We start from the raw sequence: 20,475 nt of genomic DNA, 5'->3' as shown, positions 1-20,475 counted from the left end.
TATTATATATTATGTTGCAATATTAAAACAATATTATATTATCTATTATATATAGTAAATATAGATTATACTATAATATATAATACTTTATTACAGTATATTATACATACATTATTATATCACATTATATATATTATATTATACTGTAATACTATAATATTATATTCTATATTCTATATATCAAATATTATATTGCAATATTACAACAATATTATATTATTATATATAGTAAATATAGATTATACTATAATATATAATACTTTATTACAGCATATTACACATACAAGACATTATTATATCACATTACGTATTATATTATACTGTAATATTATATCATATTATATATTCTTTATATCAAATATTATATATAATATATAATCATTAATATATGATATAATATTGTATACATTATTGTATACACACATATATATTATAGTATATATTATATATATACTATAACATATATAAATATATATCATATTACGGTATATAATATTATGTATATTATATTATATTACCATAATATATATTATATATATTATATACATTTGCTATTATACTAATATTATACATATTATACATATTCTATTATATAATATATATACATTATATCACATTATGTATATTATATAGTACTGTAATATTATATTCTATATATCAAATCTTATATATAACAGAAAATTATTAATATGATATATAATATTGTATACATTATTATATATAATAGTATATATTATATATACATTATTATATATATTATAATATATAAATATATATATCATATTATATATACTATAATATATAAATATATATATCATATTATATACATATTATATTGTAATATAATAATATATACTATATATTATATCCATATTCTATTATATAAATATTATACATATTATAATATTTATTCTATTATGTAATATATAAATACAGTATTTTTTTTTTAAACCCAGTTTAAAAATTGCATAGGCATATAATGCGGTTCAATGTGGTGGATTGGAGGCTGATAACAATCGAATTGGCCCTTTTTGCTGCTGTATCACGCAGTCTGGATCTATCATTAAATATAATATTTATACCCTGCTGAAGGAGACTCAAACCTGCCCTGCCCTATAACGCATGATGCGTTCATGTCCCGGTCGAGGAAATGGCGAGGATGTGAGTGTGAGAGTTGTCATGACCTGGAACAATTCACCAATTGGATGAATGGCAGAGCCACATTCCAGAAGTTGCCTGTGCGCATTTCCTTCCTCGCAGTGACAAAATATATGGCCAAATAATGGATTTTAGCCTGTATTTCAATGGCAAAGGAGACGGTGCTCCAGCTTGAGTCCAGACCCACTGACCATTGAATGCAGTTGTTGTTGTTGTTGTTGTTGTTGTTGTTGTGAGTTTTCAGCGTTTTAATCCGCTTTGAGTCTCTCTCAAGAGAAGAAAGTGGGATACAAATAATAAGATATTATTAATGTTGTTAGGTTGCTGTGAGTTTGCCATTGTTCCAGCAGCATTCTCTCCTGACGTTTCGCCCACATCTAAGGCAGGCATCCTCAGAGGTGGTAAGGTCTGTTGGAAACTAGGAAAATGGGGTTTATATATCTGTGGTGAGAGAAAGAACTTTTGCCTGTTGGAGGGAAGTGTGAATGTTGCCATTGGCCTTGCAGCTTCAAAGCCTGGCTGGTTGCTGCCCGGGGGGAATCCTTTGTTGGGAGGTAGGAGAAAGAACTCTTGCCTGTTGGAAGGAAGTGTGAATGCTGCCATTGGCCACCTTCATCAGCACTGAATGGCCTTGCAGCTTCATAACCTGGCTGATTCCTGCCTGAGGGGGAATCCTTTGTTGGGAGGTAGGAGAAAGAACTCTTGCCTGTTGGAGGGAAGTATGAATGTTGCCATTGGCCAGCTTGATCAGCACTGAATGGCCTTGCAGCTTCATGGCTTGGCTGCTTACTTCCCGGGGGGGAATCCTTTGTTGGGAGGTAGGAGAAAGAACTCTTGCCTGTTGGAGGGAAGTGTGAATGTTGCCATTGGTCTTGCAGCTTCAAAGCCTGGCTGCTTCCTGCTCAGGGGGGGAATCCTTTGTTGGGAGGTAGAAGAAAGAACTCTTGCCTGTTGGAAGGAAGGGTGAATGTTGCCATTTGTCTTGCAGCTTCAAAGCCTGGCTGCTTCCTGCCCAGGGGGAATCCTTTGTTGGGAGGTAGGAGAAAGAACTCTTGCCTGTTGGAAGGAAGGGTGAATGTTGCCATTGGCCTTGCAGCTTCATAGCCTGGCTGCTTCCTGCCCAGGGGGAATCCTTTGTTGGGAGGTAGGAGAAAGAACTCTTGCCTGTTGGAAGGAAGGGTGAATGTTGCCATTGGTCTTGCAGCTTCAAAGCCTGGCTGGTTGCTGCCTAGAATCGGAATCCTTTGTTGGGAGGTAGGAGAAAAAACTCTTGCCTGTTGGAGGGAAGTGTGAATGCTGCCACTGGCCACCTTGATCAGCACTGAATGTCCTTGCAGCTTCAAAGCCTGGCTGCTTCCTGCCCAGGGGGGAATCCTTTGTTGGGAGGTAGGAGAAAGAACTCTTGCCTGGTGGAAGGAAGGGTGAATGTTGCCATTGGCCTTGCAGCTTCAAAGCCTGGCTGCTTCCTGCCTGGGGGGAATCCTTTGTTGGGAGGTAGGAGAAAGAACTCTTGCCTGTTGGAAGGAAGGGTGTATGTTGCCATTGGCCTTGCAGATTCAAAGCCTGGCTGCTTCCTGCCTGGGGGGAATCCTTTGTTGGGAGGTAGGAGAAAGAACTCTTGCCTGTTGGAAGGAAGGGTGTATGTTGCCATTGGCCTTGCAGATTCAAAGCCTGGCTGGTTGCTGCTTGGGGGAATCCTGTTGTTGTGGAACGCACTGCCTCCGAGTCCTTCCATGGAGGCTTTCAAACCAAGGCTGCATGGCCATCTGTTGGTGGGGCTTTGTTTCTGCTTTTCTTGCCTGGCCAAAGGGGGTGGACTGGATGCCCTTTGGGGGTCCCTTCCAATTCTACGATTCTGTGAAAGATGATGACGATGATGGAGCGATCCCCGCTCTCAGGTGAGCACAGGCCATGCCACGCATTACTAACGCATGACGGCACACATTCCTGGGCTGCGCTGCCAAACCGGTTCCGTTGCCAGACCAGAAACCGCGTCTCGGCGCTGACACACAGTTTTGGCAGACGGGCCGCAATTGGCCCCAAAACGCCACCGGATTGCGCACCTGAGCACTGTTCCCGCTCCCTCTGTTTCCTGGCTGATTCACGGCTTCCCCGTGCACACCTGTCTCCAAATATAGCACCGGCACGGTCATTAGCCTCGCCTTTCCATCACCTTGGGCTGCGGCCTTTCCGTTTGCGGCAGGTGAGCTCGCTCAGGTGCAAAGGTGTGAACTCCGCAACCGTCGTTCAGGTGCAAGGGTTGCAGAGGAAGTCAGTCCCCTGCCAAATGGTAGTGCAATGGGTTAAACCCTTGTGCCAGCAGCACTGAAGACCGACAGGTTATAGGTTCGAATCCAGGGAGGGTGTGGGTGAGCTCCCTCTGTCAGCTCCAGCTCCTCATATGGGGACATGAGAGAAGCCTCCCACGAGGATGGTAAAACATCAAAACATCCGGGCAACATCCTTGCAGATGGCCAATTCCCTCACACCAGAAGCGACTTGCGGTTTCTCAAGTCGTGAGGTGAGCTCCCACCTGTCAGCTCCAGCGGTTTCTCAAGTCATGAGGTGAGCTCCCACCTGTCAGCTCCAGCTTCGCATGCGGGGACATGAGACAAGCTTCCCACAAGGATGGTAACACATCCAGGCAATGTCCCCTGGGCAATGTTCTTGCAGACGGCCAATTCTCTCACACCAGAAGCGACTTGCGGTTTCTCAAGTCATGGGGTGAGCTCCCACCTGTAAGCTCCAGCTTCTCATGCGGGGACATGAGAGAAGCTTCCCACAGGATGGTAACACATCCAGGCAATGTCCTAGCAGGCGGCCAATTCTCTCACACCAGAAGCGACTTGCGGTTTCTCAAGTTGTGGGGCAAGCTCCCACCTGTAAGTTCCAGCTTCTCAACCGGGAATATGAGAGAAGCCTTCCACAGGATGGTAACACATCCAGGCAATGTCCCCTGGGCAACATCCTTGCAGACAGCCAAATTCTCTCACACCAGAAGCAACTTGCGGTTTCTCAAGTCGTGGGGTGAGCTCCCTCTGTCAGCTCCAGCTTCTCATGTGGGGACATGAGAGAAGCTTCACACAGGATGGTAACACATCCAGGTAATGTCCCTGGGCAACGTCCTTGCAGACAGCCAATTCTCTCACACCAGAAGCGACTTGCAGTTTCTCAAGTCATTCCTGACACACACACACACACAAGTGTGAGGCCTCCTTTGTTGACATGCCAAAACGTGTGGCGATGGCCCCGTCTACACTGCCATATAATACAATTTGGAGCTACATTATAGGGTTGGTGTAGAGTAGACTAGACCCATACAATGCACAGGGAGAGGCGGGTAAGAAATAAAAATAAAAATATTAATATATTATTAAATATTATATTATTCTATGAATATAAATTAATATTAATATATATAAATAATATATTAATATATATTAATATATTAATATTAATCTATTATTAATATTATTATTAAATAAAAGTATTATTATTATTAAATATTATATTATTCTATGAATATAAATTAATATTAATATATTAATATATATTAATTATATATTAATCTATTATTAATATTATTATTAAGTAAAAGTAGTAGTATTATTATTGTTATTATTATTATTAAATATTACATTATTCTATTAATATAAATTAATATTAATATATATAAATAATATATTAATATATATATAAATAATATATTAATCTATTATTAATATTAATCTATTATTAATATTATTATTAAATAAAAGTATTATTATTATTAAATACTATATTATTCTATTAATATAAATTAATATTGATATATTGTTAATTATATATTAATATTTATTAATATTATTATTAAGAAAAAGTAGTAGTAGTATTATTATTGTTATTATTATTAAATATTATATTATTCTATTAATATAAATTAATATTAATATATATAAATAATATATCTATATATATAAAAATGCTTATGTCGTCGTGAGTGGCTTAAAAACAAAAGAACCGCTGGGCCAACAACCACCAAATTTGGCAACAAAACTCCTCACCATACACGGTGTGACCAACAATAATAATTTAAAAAACCAAAAAGAACTTATACATATAATAAATATATTATTAATATTATTCTTAAATAAAAGTAGTAGTAGTAGTAGTAGTAGTATACTATACATATGTTAGTAGTTACTACATAGTAGTTACTATACATATGTTGTTGTTTTTGTTGTTGTTGTTAAGCAGCCTAGATCTGGCTACGAAGGAGAACTCAAATGACACAAAAACTCTGGCACAATATACATTGGAAGAGTGCAAAGGAATCCATATGGTACAAGACTATATAGTACTATAGGAATGTATGGTACAAGATTATACGGTACTATAAGAATAATAGTATCCGCTTCTCCTTGCAGCTCAAGAAAGGACAACAACACAGGGCTTGGGATACCTAGTAAACTAATAATAATAATAATAATAATAATAATAATAATAATAATAATTTATAGTAATTATAATTATATAATTAAAAATAATTATAATTGCATACTAAATATAATATTATTTATAATGCAAAGACTCCAGGGATCTGTTGGGATCTGTTGTTGTTGTTGTTGTTGTTGTTGTTGTTGTTATTATTATTATTATTATTATTATTATATTATAGATTTTATCTATATATATAAAATGCTTAAGGGCGTTCTTAGGCGTTCAAAAACGGAGAAACCAGCACAAGCCAGTCAAGGTGGTCCCAGTGGTGATCGACACACCGGGCGCAGTGCCTCAAGACCTTGGCCTGCACTTAAAAACAATGGGCACTGCAAAAGGCCACTCTACTGGGATCTGCACGCATTATTCGCTGACACATCACACAGTCCTAAACACTTGGGAAGTGTCCGACGTGTGATCCAATACAACAGCCAGCAGAGTGATCTTGTTTGCTGTGGACTCATCTCGTTATATAATAATAATAATAATAATAATAATAGCTGTTATCAGGACCTCAAAGTCGAACTGCAAATGCTCTGGCATAAACCAGTACAGATAGTCCCAGTGGTCATGGGAATACTGGGTGCCGTACCAAAAGATCTCAGCCGGCATTTGTAAACAATAAACATTGTCAAAAATCTGTCGACCGCAAAAGGCCACCTTGCTTGGATCTGCACGCACGATTCGAAATACATCACAAAGTGGGAAGTGTTCAACTTGTGATTTTGTGATACGAAATCCAGCATATAGATCTCGTTTGCTGTGTCGTTCTGTGTGTTTGTGTCAGTATAATAATATAGTAATAATGATAATAACAGATCCCAAGTGTAGACTCTGCAAGGAAGCAGACGAAACGATAGATCACATGGTCAGCTGCTGCAAGAAGACGGACAGACTACAAGCAGAGGCACAACACCGTTGAACTTGTGCCACAAATGCCATGTTGCACCCAAGAACAAGCCATTAGAAACAATGCCATCCAAGGCAGAATAGAAAATAGAAAATATAACAATATTATATATATATATATATATACACACACACACACACACACATACATACACACACACACACACACTCACTCTTATAATATATTATATATATTTTATATTATTACTAGCCTTCCCCTGCTGTGCTTTGCTGTGGCCCACATGGGGGTTCTGTGTGGGAGGTTTGGCCCAATTCTATCGTTGGTGGGGTTCAGAATGCTCTGTGATTGTAGGTGAACTATAAATCCCAGCAACAACAACTCCCAAATGTCAAGATTCTATTCCCCCCAAAGTCCACCAGTGTCCACATTTGGGCATATTGAGTATTTGTGTAGAGTTTGGCCCAGATCCATCATTGTTTGAGTCCACAGTGATCTCTGGATGTAGGTGAACTATAACTCCTAAACTCAAGGTCAATGCCCACCAAACCCTTCCAGTATTTTCTGTTGGTCATGGGAGAACTGTGTGTCAAGTTAGGTTCAATTCTATCGTTGGTGGGGTTCAGAATGCTCTGTGATTGTAGGTGAACTATAAATCCCAGCAACTACAACTCCCAAATGTCAAGATTCTATTTTCCCCAAACTCCACCAGTGTCCACATTTGGGCATATTGAGTATTTGTGTAGAGTTTGGCCCAGATCCATCATTGTTTGAGTCCACAGTGATCTCTGGATGTAGGTGAACTACAACTCCAAAACCAAAGGACACTGCCCATCAAACCCTTCCAGTATTTTCCATTGGTCATGGGAGAACTGTGTGCCAAGTTTGGTTCAATTGCATCGTTGGTGGGGTTCAGAAGGCTCTGTGATTGTAGGTAAACTGTAAGTCCCAGCAACTACAACTCCCAAATGACAAAATCAATTTTTTTGAGTGAAGGACATACATTGGGTTGTTAGGTGTCTTGTGTCCAAATTTGGTGTCAATTTGTCCGTTTTTGAACGCCTAAGGACGCCCTTAAGCATTTTATATATATAGATAAAATATATAATATAATAACAACAACAACAACAACAACAGATCCCAAGTGTAGACTATGCAAGGAAGCAGACGAAATGATAGATTAAATGGTCAGCTGCTGCAAGAAGATCGCGCAGACAGACAGACTATAAGCAGAGGCACAACACTGCTGAACTTGCGCCACAAATACCATCTTGCACCCAAGAACAAGCCATTAGAAACAATGTCATGCAAGCCAGAATTGAAAAGTCGAGGACAGATCCCAAGTGTAACCTCTGCAAGGAAGCAGAGGGAACAATGGAGCACAACCTCAGCTGCAAGAAGATTGCATGGACAGACTACAAACAGAGGCCCAACACCATTGCTCAGAGGATCCATTGGACCCTGTGCCACAAATCCCAAATCACAAAGAACTGGTGGGGTTACAAGCTGGAAAAAGTCACAGAAAATGAACACGTCAAACTACTCTGGGACTTCCAAATTCAGAGTTTTGGAGCACAATACTCCTGTTGTTAAGTATGAATCGTCGATGTTGCAATCCCAGGCAAGACAGCAGGACTGAAGAGAAACAACTTGAAAAGCTGACACGATACAAAGATTTAAAGATCGAACTGCACAAGCCAATAAAGGTGGTCCCAGTGGTGATCGGCACACTGGGTGCAGTACTTCAAGACCCTGGCCTGGACTTAAAAACAATTGGCGCTGACGAAATTATCAAATGGCCACCTCACTGGGATCTGCACGCATTGGATACATAAATAATAAGAATATAATATTATTATGATAATGTAATAATTTTTTGCTGATACATAATAATAATAATATAATATTGTTATGATAATATAATAATTATTCGCCGATACATAATAATAATAATATAATATTATTATGATAATATAATAATTATTCGCTGATACATAATAATAATAATATAATATTATTATGATAATATAATGATTATTCGCCGATACATAAAAATAATAATATAATATTATTATGATAATATAATAATTATTCGTCGATACATCACACAGTCCTAGACACTTGGGAAGGGTCCGACGAGTGACCCGATACAACAGCCAGCAGAGTGATTTTTTTGCCGTGGACTCATCTTGTTGTGTTTCAAATAATAATAATAATAATAATAATAATTTAAATAATTTAAATAATAATATCCTTCCACTCCTTGTGGTGGATTGTTCTTGGGTGCAAGATGGTATTTGTGGCACAAGTTCGATGGCGTTGTGCCTCTGCTTATAGTCTGTCCGCTTATAGTCTGTCTTCTTGCAGCAGCTGACAATGTGATCTATCGTTTTGTCTGCTTCCTTGCAGAATCTACACTTGGGATCTCTTATTATTATTATTATTATTATTATTGTTATTATATTTTATATAATAATATAAATATATATTATTATATATTATAATAGTATTATTATTATACCGGGATTGGTGGTCTGGCCCCTTCAATGAGGCCGATCTCTCAAAGGTCAATTTGTCCTCCTTGCCACGAAGAGGGAAGACAATAGCGCAACGCCACTGCGCCAGCAGTCTTAATGACATTTGTGAACACAACGTGCTTCTTCCCCCCCACAACCCCACACACACACACACACCAAGCCCCAATGCACAGCCACTGAGATTGAAAAGGGGGGGGGAGGAGAAAAGAGGGAGGTGGGGGAAAGAAAGCAGGAAGGCGAGAGGAAGAAAGGATGACAGGAAGAGACAGAGAGAGGGAGAGCAGGAGAGAAATAAGATGGGAAAGGAAGGAGGGAAGGAGTGAGAGAAAGGGAGGAAAAGGGAAGGATAGAAAGGGAAGAAGGAAAGGATGAGGAAGGGAAGGAAGGAAGGAAGGAAGGAAGGAAGGAGGGATAGACAGGAAAAGAAGGGAAGAGAGGAAAAATACAAAGGGAGAAATAAATGGTGGGAAAGGGAAGGAGGGAGGAAAAAGTGGATAGAAAGAGGGGGAATAATAATAATAATAATAATAATAATAATAATAATAATAATAATGGATACACAGCCACTGGGAGTCTCCTTTGTGGATAGAATAATAATAATAATAATAATAATAATAATAATAGATATATAGCCACTTGGATGCACAGCTACTGGGAGTTTGGGAGTTTGTGGACAGAAAAAGTGGTTGATAATAATAATAATAATAATAATAATAATAATGGATACATAGCCACTTTGAGTCTCTTTTGTGGTGGAAAAAGTGGTGTATAAATAATACAATATAATAAATAGAAAGCCAGTTAGAGTCTCCTTTGTTGATAGAAAAAGTGGTGACCAAATAATAATAATAATAATAATAATAATAATAATATATTGTTGTTTTTATTATCATAATAATAATAATAATAATAATAATAATAATGGATACACAGCCACTTGGTGTCTCCTTTGTGGATAGAAAAGGTGGTGCATAAATAATAATAATATATAATAATAATATATTATTATTATATTATTATTATATAATATTATTATTATTATGATAATATAGATACATAGCCTTTGTGAAGAGAGAGAAAAAAAATGTGGGGTGTGAATAATGGTGATAATAGTAATACCAATTATATATATTAATATATAATAATAATATAGTAATATTATTATAATATTATATAATAATATTAATATAACAATGGATACATATTACATTTTGTGGAGAGAGAGAGAAAAATGTGGGGTGCAAATAACAATGATAATATTAATAACAAATAATATATAATAATAATATATTATAATACTATATAATAATATTAGTATGATAATATAATAATGGATACATATTACATTTTGTGGAGAGAGAAAATGTGGGGTGTAAATAATGATGATAATAGTAATAACAATAATATATATTAATATATAATAACTATATATATTATATATATTATTGTGGAGAGAGAAAAAATGTGGGGTGTAAATAAAATAGTATTAACAATAGTTATATATATATTATAATACATATAATAATAGGGGGAAGGAATGGAGGAAAAGAAAGAAAGAAAAGGAGGGAGGGAGGGGAAGAGGGAAAGGGAAGAAAGAAAGAAAGAAATAAAAGGGGGAAGGAAGGAAGGAAGGAAGAGGAAGGGAGGGAATGAGAGGAAGGAAGAAGAAGGAGGGAGGGGGAAAAATGAAGGAAGGATGGGAAGAAAAAGGGAGAAAAGAAGGAGAGGAGGAGAAAGATGGATAGAAAGAGGGGAAGGGAAGAAAGAAAGAAAGAAAAGGGGGAAGGAAGGAAGGAAGAGGAAGGGAGGGAGGGAAAGGGAAGAAAGAAAGAAAGAAAGAAAGAAAAGGGGGAAGGAAGAGGAAGGGAGGGAGGGAAAGAGAGGAAGGAAGAAGGAGGGAGGGGGAATGAAGGAAGGATGGGAAGAAAAAGGGGGAAAGGGAGGAGAGGAGGAGAAAGATGGATAGAAAGAGGGGAAAGAAAGAAAGAAAGAAAGAAAGAAAAGGGGGAAGGAAGGAAGGAAGGAAGGGGAAGGGAGGAAGGGAAAGAGAAGAAGGGAAGGAAGAAAGAAAGGGAGGAAGGAAGGAAGGGAAAGAGGGGAAGGGAAGAAAGGAAGGAAGGAAGGAAGGAAGAGGAAGGGAGAGAGGGAAAGAGGGGAAGGAAGAAGGAGGGAGGGGGGGAAAATGGAAGGATGGGAAGAAAAAGGGAGAAAAGAAGGGGAGGAGGAGAAAGATGGATAGAAAGAGGGGAAGGGAAGGAAGGGAATGAGGGAGGGGGAAAGAGGGGAAGGGAAGAAAGGAAGGAAGGAAGGAAGAGGAAAGGAGGGAGGGAAAAAGAGGAAGGAAGAAGGAGGGAGGAGGAAAAATGAAGGAAGGATGGGAAGAAAAAGGGGGAAAGGGAGGAGAGGAGGAGAAAAGGAATGGAGGAAAGAAAGGAAAAGAAAAGGAAGGTGGGAGGGAAAGAGGGGAAGGGAAGAAAGAAAGAGAGAAAGAAAGAAAAGGGGGAAGGAAGGAAGAGGAAGGGAGGGAGAGAAAGAAAGGAAGGAAGAAGGAGGGAGGAGGGAAAATGAAGGAAGGATGGGAAGCAAAAGGGGGAAAGGGAGGAGAGGAGGAGAAAGATGGATAGAAAGAAGGGAAAGGAAGGAAGGGAATGAGGGAGGAGGGGTGGGAGAGAAGCTGAGGCTGCTGGTGTTGCTGTGCCTCACCTGCGACGGTGTACCTGTCCAGGTAATTGAGGACGTTTCCTGCGCTGAGGATGGCTGCGGCGGCCACGCGCGCCTTGCCCAGGCTCCCATTGAGCCCGCCATGGCTGGAAGAGGAGGAGGAGGAAGGAGCACAAGCAGCAGCACAAGCAGTGGTTGCAGGAGCCTTCATCCCCTCTCCTCCCCCTCCTCCGTCGTCCTCCTCCTCATCGTCTCCCAGGGCGGAGGAAGAGACCCTCTGGCGTCGCCCGCTGCTGTGGGTGTTGCAATGGGGGGCCCCCGTGGTGGCCCCCGCTGCTCCTCCTGCCGCCCCTCCGCCCTCGCTCTCCAGGCACATCATAGGAGAGAGAGAGAGAGAGCGAGAGAGAGGCGCACCTGCCGCCACTCCGCCTAATGAGCCTCTGCAGCTGCAGCAGCAGCACAAGCAGGAGACCGGGCTCGCTGCTCCTCGCCACGCTCCCATTGGCCCCAGCCTCCGCCAAGCCACGCCCCACCCGGGAGAACGCGGAGCCCATTGGACAAAGCTCGGCGGCGCCCAGGGAAAGGAAACAGCGCCCCCTGCCGGGTCAGGCAAACCCTACGGATGCACTTCTCCTCTGCCTAGAACTGGGCTCTAGGGCAAAATAGTAATAATAATAATAATAATAATAATAATAATAATAATAATAATAATAATAATAATAATAATAATAATAATAATAATAATAGTAATAATAGTAATAATAGTAATAATAGTAATAATAGTAATAATAGTATAATGGATACACAGCCACTTGGAGTCTCTTTTGTGGAGAGAAAATACTTATTATTATTATTATTATTATTATTAATAATAATAATATAATAATATAATATAATATAATATAATATAATGGATACACAGCCACTTAGAGTCTCCTTTGTGGAAAGAAAAAGCATATACATAATAATAATAATAATAATAATAATAATAATATAATGGATACACAGCCATTTGGAGTCTTCTTTGTGGAGAGAAAACGCATATACATAATATAATAATGATGATATAATAATAATATTATTATCATATACATATTATTATATACACAGCCATTTGGAGTCTCCTTTATGGAGAGAAAACGCATAATAATAATAATAATAATAATAATAATAATGGATACACAGCTACTTGGGGTCTCCCTTGTGGAGAGAAAAGGCATAATAATAATAATAATAATAATAATAATAATAATATAGTGGATACATAGCCACTTGGAGTCCTTTATAGAGAGAAAAAGCATATAAACAACAACAACAACAACAACCATAATAATAATGGATACTAACAATATTATGTTAATAATACAATAACAAATATAATGACATAATAATATAGATTTTAAGCAGAGGCTGGATGGCCATCTGATGGGAGGGATTGGATGGTGTCTTCCTACCTGGCAGAAGGGGGTTGGACTAGATGGCCTTTGGGGTCTCTTCCCATTCTAGTATTCTGCTACTACTACTACTACTATTATTATTATTATTATTATTATTGTCAGTGGCTGGATGGCCATCTGTTGGGAGGGATTGTATGGTGTCTTCCTAATTGGCAGAAGGGTGTTGGACTAGATGGCCTTTGGGGTCTCTTCCCATTCTAGTATTCTACTACTACTACTACTGCTATTATTATTGTTGTTGTTGTTATTGTTATTATTATTATTATTATTATTGTCAGTGGCTGGATGGCCATCTGTTGGGAGGGATTGGATGGTGTCTTCCTACCTGGCAGAAGGGGGTTGGACTAGATGGCCTTTGGGGTCTCTTCCCATTCTAGTATTCTGCTACTACTACTACTATTATTATTATTATTATTATTATTATTATTATTGTCAGTGGCTGGATGGCCATCTGTTGGGAGGGATTGTATGGTGTCTTCCTAATTGGCAGAAGGGTGTTGGACTAGATGGCCTTTGGGGTCTCTTCCCATTCTAGTATTCTGCTACTACTACTACTGCTATTATTATTGTTGTTGTTGTTATTGTTATTATTATTATTATTATTATTATTATTGTCAGTGGCTGGATGGCCATCTGTTGGGAGGGATTGGATGGTGTCTTCCTACCTGGCAGAAGGGGGTTGGACTAGATGGCCTTTGGGGTCTCTTCCGATTCTAGTATTCAACTACTCCTATTGTTGTTGTTGTTGTTATTATTATTATTATTATTATTATTATTATTTTCAGAGGCTGGATGGCCATCTGTTGGGAGGGATTGGATGGTGTCTTCCTAATTGGCAGAAGGGGGTTGGACTAGATGGCCTTTGGGGTCTCTTCCCATTCTAGTATTCTACTATTGTTGTTGTTGTTGTTGTTGTTGTTGTTATTATTATTGTCAGTGGCTGGATGGCCATCTGTCTGGAGGGATTGGATGGTGTCTTCCTACCTGGTAGAAGGGCGTTGGACTCGATGGCCTTTGGGGTCTCTTCCCATTCTAGTATTCTACTACCACTACTACTACTATTACTATTATTATTGTCAGTGGCTGGATGGCCATCTGTTGGGAGGGATTGGATGGTGTCTTCCTACCTGGCAGAAGGGGGTTGGACTAGATGGCCTTTGGGGTCTCTTCCCATTCTAGCATTCAACTATTCCTATTATTATTGTTGTTGTTGTTGTTGTTGTTATTATTATTATTATTGTCCGTGGCTGGATGGCCATCTGTTGGGAGGGATTGGATGGTGTCTTCCTACCTGGCAGAAGGGCGTTGGACTAGATGGCCTTTGGGATCTCTTCCAACTCTAGGGTACTATTATTATTACTATTATTATTATTAGCAGAGCATGGAGGCCATCTGCCTGGAGGGATTGGATGATGTCTTCCTACATGACAGAAAGGGGTTGGACTAGATGGTCCTTGGAGATGGTCCTAGATGGTCTTAATATTCTATTATTATTATTATTATTACCACCATCATCAGAGGCTGGATGGCCATCTGTTGGGAGGGATTGGATGGTGGCAGAATGGGGTTGGACTGGATGACCTTTTGGGATACAGAGGAGGGGGAATGGGGGTGGCATCCTCACATGGGAAACCAAGGCACGCAAGGGAGGGCTTGCAGGCAGGAGGAGTGCGAATTCTGCCATGTGTGCTATTTCTCTCCTTCGGTTGTGAATGACGTGGGTTGGCGTTCCTCCAGCCTCGGCCTTGTTGCTGGGGATCCTCCACAGAGAAGGCTCCGTCTGCCTTGAGAAGCCCAGCCCTATCCGAAAGCTCTCCTGTCCCCTTAGCCACCTCTTCTCCAAGCTGAACACAAACCGCTCCTTATAGGGATTCAATCAGGGTTTCCAGACCTTTGACCTTTTGGTAGCCCTTCTCTAGGTCCTAGAGTTGGAAGAGGCAGTTGTTATTATTATTATTAGCAGAGCTGGGGTGGCCATCTGTCTGTAAGGGTTGGATGGTGTCTTCCTACATGGCAGAAAGAAGAGGGTTAGCGCTGGGATCCTGTTATTATTATTACCAGAGATTGGATGTTCATCTGTTGGGAGGGGTCAGATTGTGTCATTCTTGACTGGCAGAAAGGAGTTAGACTAGATGGCCCTTAGGGGTCTCTTCCAACTCTAGGATCCTATTATTATTATTATTATTATTACTATAACTACTACTACTATTATATTATTATCAGAGCTCGGATGGCCATCTGTCAGTAAGGGTTGGATGGAATCTTCCTGTATGACATAGGGGTTGGACTAAATTATCCTTGGGGTCTCTTCCAACTCTAGAATCATATTATTATTATTATTATTATTATTATTATTATTATTATTACTATAACTACTACTACTATTATATTATTATCAGAGCTCGGATGGCCATCTGTCAGTAAGGGTTGGATGGAATCTTCCTATGTGACAGATAGGGGTTGGACTAGATGGCCCTTGGGGCCTCTTCCAACTCTAGGATGTTATTATTATTATTATTATTATTATTACTATAACTACTATCATTATTATTATTATTATCAGAGCTGGGATGGCCATCTGTCAGTAAGGGTTGGATGGAATCTTCCTATATGGCAGATAGGGGTTGGACTAGATGATCCTTGGGGTATCTTCCAACTCTAGGATGCTATTATTATTATTATTATTATTATTATTATTATTAGAGGTTGGATGGCCATCTGTTGGGAGAGATTGGATGGTGTCTTCCTGCACAGCAGATAGTGGTTGGACTAGATGGCCCTTGGGTCTCTTCCAACTCTAGGATCCTCTTTTATTGTTGTTGTTGTTAGCAGAGCTTGGATGACTATCTTTCGGAAGGGATTGGATGGTGTCTTCCTATATGACAAATAGGGGATAGGCTAGATGGCCTTTGAGGTCTCCTCTAACTCTAAGATCCTATTATTATTGTTGTTGTTGTTGTTATTATTATTATTATCAGAGCTTGGATGGCCATCTGTCAGGAGAGATTGAATTGTATCTTCCTACATGGCAGAAAGGGGTTGGACTAGATGGCCTTTGGGCTCTCTTCCAACTCTGGGATCCTATTATTATTATTAGTTTTATTATCAATATTATTACTATTATTAGCAGAGCTTGGATGGCCATCTGTAGGGAGGGATTGGATAGTGTCTTCTTACATGGCAGAAAGGGGTTGGACTAGATAGCCTTTGGGGTCTCTTCCAACTCTGGCATACTATTATTAATGCTATTATTACTATTATTATTAGCAGAACTTGGATGACCATCTGTCTGGAGAGATTGGATGGTGTCTTCCTACATGGCAGAAAGGGGTTGGACTAGATGGCCTTTGGGGTCTCTTCCAACTCTGGGATCCTATTATTATGGCCATCTGTTGGGAGGGATTGGATAGTGTCTTCTTACATGACAGATAGGGGATGGACTAGATGGCCTTTGGGGTCTCTTCCAACTCTGGGATCCTAATAATAATAATAATAATAATAATAATAATAATAATAATAGTAATAATATTTGCAGAGCTTGGATGGCCATCTGTCTGGAGGGGTTGGATGGTCTCTTTCTACATGAGAAATAGGGGATGGGTTAGATGGCCTTTGGGGTCTCTTTGAACTCTGGGATCCTATTATTATTATTAATAATAATAATATGATTACTATTAGCAATATTAGTAATATTACTATCATTATTATTATTATTATTAGAACTTGGGTGGCCATCTGTCTGGAGAGGTTGGATGGTGTCTTCCTACATGACAGATCTGTGCCAGAGTGAAAGGCCCAAGTGCAATCCCCCAAATAATTTCAGCACCAAGGAGAGTTCCTTTGGCGGGCTTCCCCTTTTTGCAAGAGTGCTCAATTCCTGGTTTGTTCACTCTCTCTCGCATCTAAGGCTGGATCTACACTGCCTTCTAACCCAGGATCTGATCCTCGATGGTCTGCTTTAGACTGGACGAGATGAGCCATAGCATTCCTTTCCTCCTTGAATGCAGGATGTGACCTCTTCCTTGCAGAGTTTAGGCCTAGCTCCCTCACTTGTGTGCGTTAGCACAAAACGGACCTTCAAAGTCTCCACGTTGCGCGATAGGCTCGCATCCCTGTGCCGAATGTCATAGTTGGGTGCGACCCAAGTGCTTTCGCATGCGCCGGATGAATTTCCTCCTATTTTTCATTCTCTAAGATCCTCCTGTTGCAGACAGTGTACCTTATGCACCATCCGCACGCCCACAAGCATTTTCGTTTGCTTAAATAGCTCACAAATAATGTATTCGAGCAAGGCTTTGGAAGCACATGAGCGCATAGAGTCTCCTTGCAGAAAGAAAAGCGGGGTATACATAAACATAAACATATCAGACTTCTTGGCGGTTAAACCGCTGAGCTGCTGAACTTGCTGACCGAAAGGTTGGCGGTTCGAATCCAGGGAGCGGGGTGAGCTCCTGCTGTTAGCCCCAGCTTCTGCCAACCTAGCAGTTTGAAAGTATGCAAATGTGAGTAGATCAATAGGTACGGCTTCTGCAGGAAGGTAACAGCACTCCATGCAGTCACGCCAATGGCCACATGACTTTGGAGGTGTCTACGGATAACGCCGGCTCTTCGGCTTAGAAATGGAGATGAGCACCAACTCCCAGAGTTGGACACGACTGGACTTAACGTCAAGGGGAAACTTTTATCTAAACATAATAATAATAATAATAATAATAATAATAATACATACATACATACATACATAACTCTTTGAGTCTCCTTACGGAGAGAAAAGCAGGTGTAAATAAACATAAACATAAATGTAAACATAATATAATAATAATAATAATAATAATAACCTCTTAGAGTCTCATTGCAGAGAGAAAAGCAAGGTATAAATAAAGATAAACAAAAACATAATAATGATACATAACCTCTTTGAGCCTCCTAGCGGAGATAAAATGGGGTATAAATAAACATAAACAACAACAACAACAATAATACATAACTCTTTGAGTCTCCTTGGGGAGAAAAAAGCGGGGTGTAAATAAACATAAACATTAATAATAATAATAATAATAATAATAATAACAATAATAATAATGATGATGCATAACCTCTTTGAGTCTCTTAGAAGAGATAAAAGTGGGGTATAAATAAACATAAGCAGCAACAACAACAATAATACATAACTCTTTGAGTCTCCTTGTGGAGAGAAAAGCGGGGTGTAAATAAACATAATAATAATAATAATAATAATAATAATAATAATAATACAAGTCTCCTTGCGGAGAGAAAAGTGGGGTATAAAGAAACATGAACATAATAATAATAATAATAATAATAATAATAATAATAATAATACATAACCTCTTAGTGTCTCCTTGCAGAGAGAAAAGCGGGGTATAAATAAACATAAACAACAATAGTAATACATAACTCTTTGAGTCTCCTTGTGGAGAGAAAAGTGGGATACAAATAAACATAATAATAATAATTATAATTATAATTATAATTATAATAACAACATGAGTATCCTTGCAACATGAGTATCCTCTTAGAGTCTCCTTGCAAAGAGAAAAGTGGAGTATAAATAAACATAATAATAATAATAATAATAATAATAATAATACATAAGCTCTTTGAGTCTCTTTGCAGAGAGAAAAGTGGGGTATAAATAACATAATAATAATAATAATAATAATAATAATAATAATAATAATAATATACATAAGGTCTTTGAGTCTCTTTGCGGAGAGAAAAGTGGAGTATAAATAAACATAATAATAATAAACATAATAATAATAATAATAATAATAATAATAATAATACATAACTCTTTGAGTCTCCTTGCGGAGAGAAAAGTGGGGTACAAATAGACATAAATATAAACATAATAATAATAATAATAATAATAATAATAATAATAGTCTCCTTGCGGAGAAAAAAGTGGGGTACAAATAAACATAATACTACTACTACTAATAATAATAATAATAACCTCTTAGAGTCTCCTTGCAGAGAGAAAAATTGGATATAAATAAACATAAAACAACACAACAATAATACATAACCCTTTGAGTTTCCTTGTGGAGAGAAAAGGGGTATAAATAAACATAAACATAAACATAATAAGAATAAGAATAATAATACGAATCTCCTTGAAAAGAGAAAAGTGGGGTATAAATAAACATAATAATAATAATAATAATAATAATAATAATAATACATAAGCTCTTTGAGTCTCTTTGTGGAGAGAAAAGAAGGGTATAAATAAACATAAACAACAACAACAATACATATCTCTTTGAGTCCCTTTACAGAGAGAAACGCGGAGTATCAATAAACATGAACATAATAAATAAACAAACATACATAAACACTTGGGAAGAGTCCGACGTGTGATCCAATACAACAGCCAGCAGAGTGTCTGCTGTGGACTCATCTTGTTGTGTTTCTAATAATAATAATAATAATAATAATAATAATAATCCCTTCTCTGACACATTGCCATCCTGCAGCTTTCCAACATTTCCTTGAATGTATATCTTTGGCCTCCCCTCCTTTTCACGGCCTAGACATTTTCCAACCGGTATCCATTAGCTTAATTAAATGCGTTGCAAATGGGCCGTTGGCAGAAGTTGCACATTGCGCCTCTCCCAGGAAACGGAATCACGTTTGCGCGTCCGGAAAGTTAAACACTTAATGGTGGTCATCTAGATATTGAGGATTTACACCTGGAAGGGACCCCAAAGGCCATCTAGTCCAACCTTTTCTGCCAGGAAAGGAAACGCACAATCAAAGCACTCCCGACAGATGGCCATCTAGCCTCTGATCGAATACTAGAGCTGGAAGGGACCCCAAAGGCCATCTAGTCCAGCCTCTTTCTGCCAGGAAAGGAAAAGCAAATCAAAGCACTCCCAACAGATGGCCATCTAGCCTCTGATTGAATACTAGAGCTGGAAGGGACCCCAAAGGCCATCTAGTCCAGCCTCTTTCTGCCAGGAAGGGAAAGCAAATCAAAGCACTCCCAACAGATGGCCATCTAGCCTCTGATTGAATACTAGAGCTGGAAGGGACCCCAAAGGCCATCTAGTCCAGCCTCTTTCTGCCAGGAAAGGAAAGCAAATCAAAGCACTCCCAACAGATGGCCATCTAGCCTCTGATTGAATACTAGAGCTGGAAGGGACCCCAAAGGCCATCTAGTCCAGCCTCTTTCTGCCAGGAAGGGAAAGCAAATCAAAGCACTCCCGACAGATGGCCATCTAGCCTCTGATTGAATACTAGAGCTGGAAGGGGCCCCAAAGGCCATCTAGTCCAACCCATTTCTGCCAGG

General features: G+C 38.9%; 1 protein-coding gene across 2 annotated transcripts in view; it reads right to left on the bottom strand.

The window, feature by feature from the left end:
- Nucleotides 1-12,157, bottom strand: part of SPNS2 (SPNS lysolipid transporter 2, sphingosine-1-phosphate) — a 73,350-nt gene extending 61,193 nt beyond the window's left edge. Inside the window, exon 1 of one of the 2 annotated variants that reach the window (XR_009630249.2) lies at nt 11,746-12,157. Coding sequence is in view for 1 of the 2 variants with exons in the window: in XM_060756752.2 (XP_060612735.2) it covers nt 11,746-12,082 (337 nt within the window). In the remaining variant the exon portion in view is untranslated. The remainder of the gene's footprint in view (nt 1-11,745) is intronic. The other variant, XM_060756752.2, reaches the window with a different exon arrangement.
- Between the last annotated feature and the right edge of the window lie 8,318 nt (nt 12,158-20,475).

This window comes from Anolis sagrei, chromosome 11 (assembly GCF_037176765.1).
Source record: "Anolis sagrei isolate rAnoSag1 chromosome 11, rAnoSag1.mat, whole genome shotgun sequence".
NCBI classification, from domain to species: domain Eukaryota; kingdom Metazoa; phylum Chordata; class Lepidosauria; order Squamata; family Dactyloidae; genus Anolis; species Anolis sagrei.
Note: the sequence above shows the minus strand (reverse complement) of the source record. Positions and strands in the feature narration are given on the sequence as shown.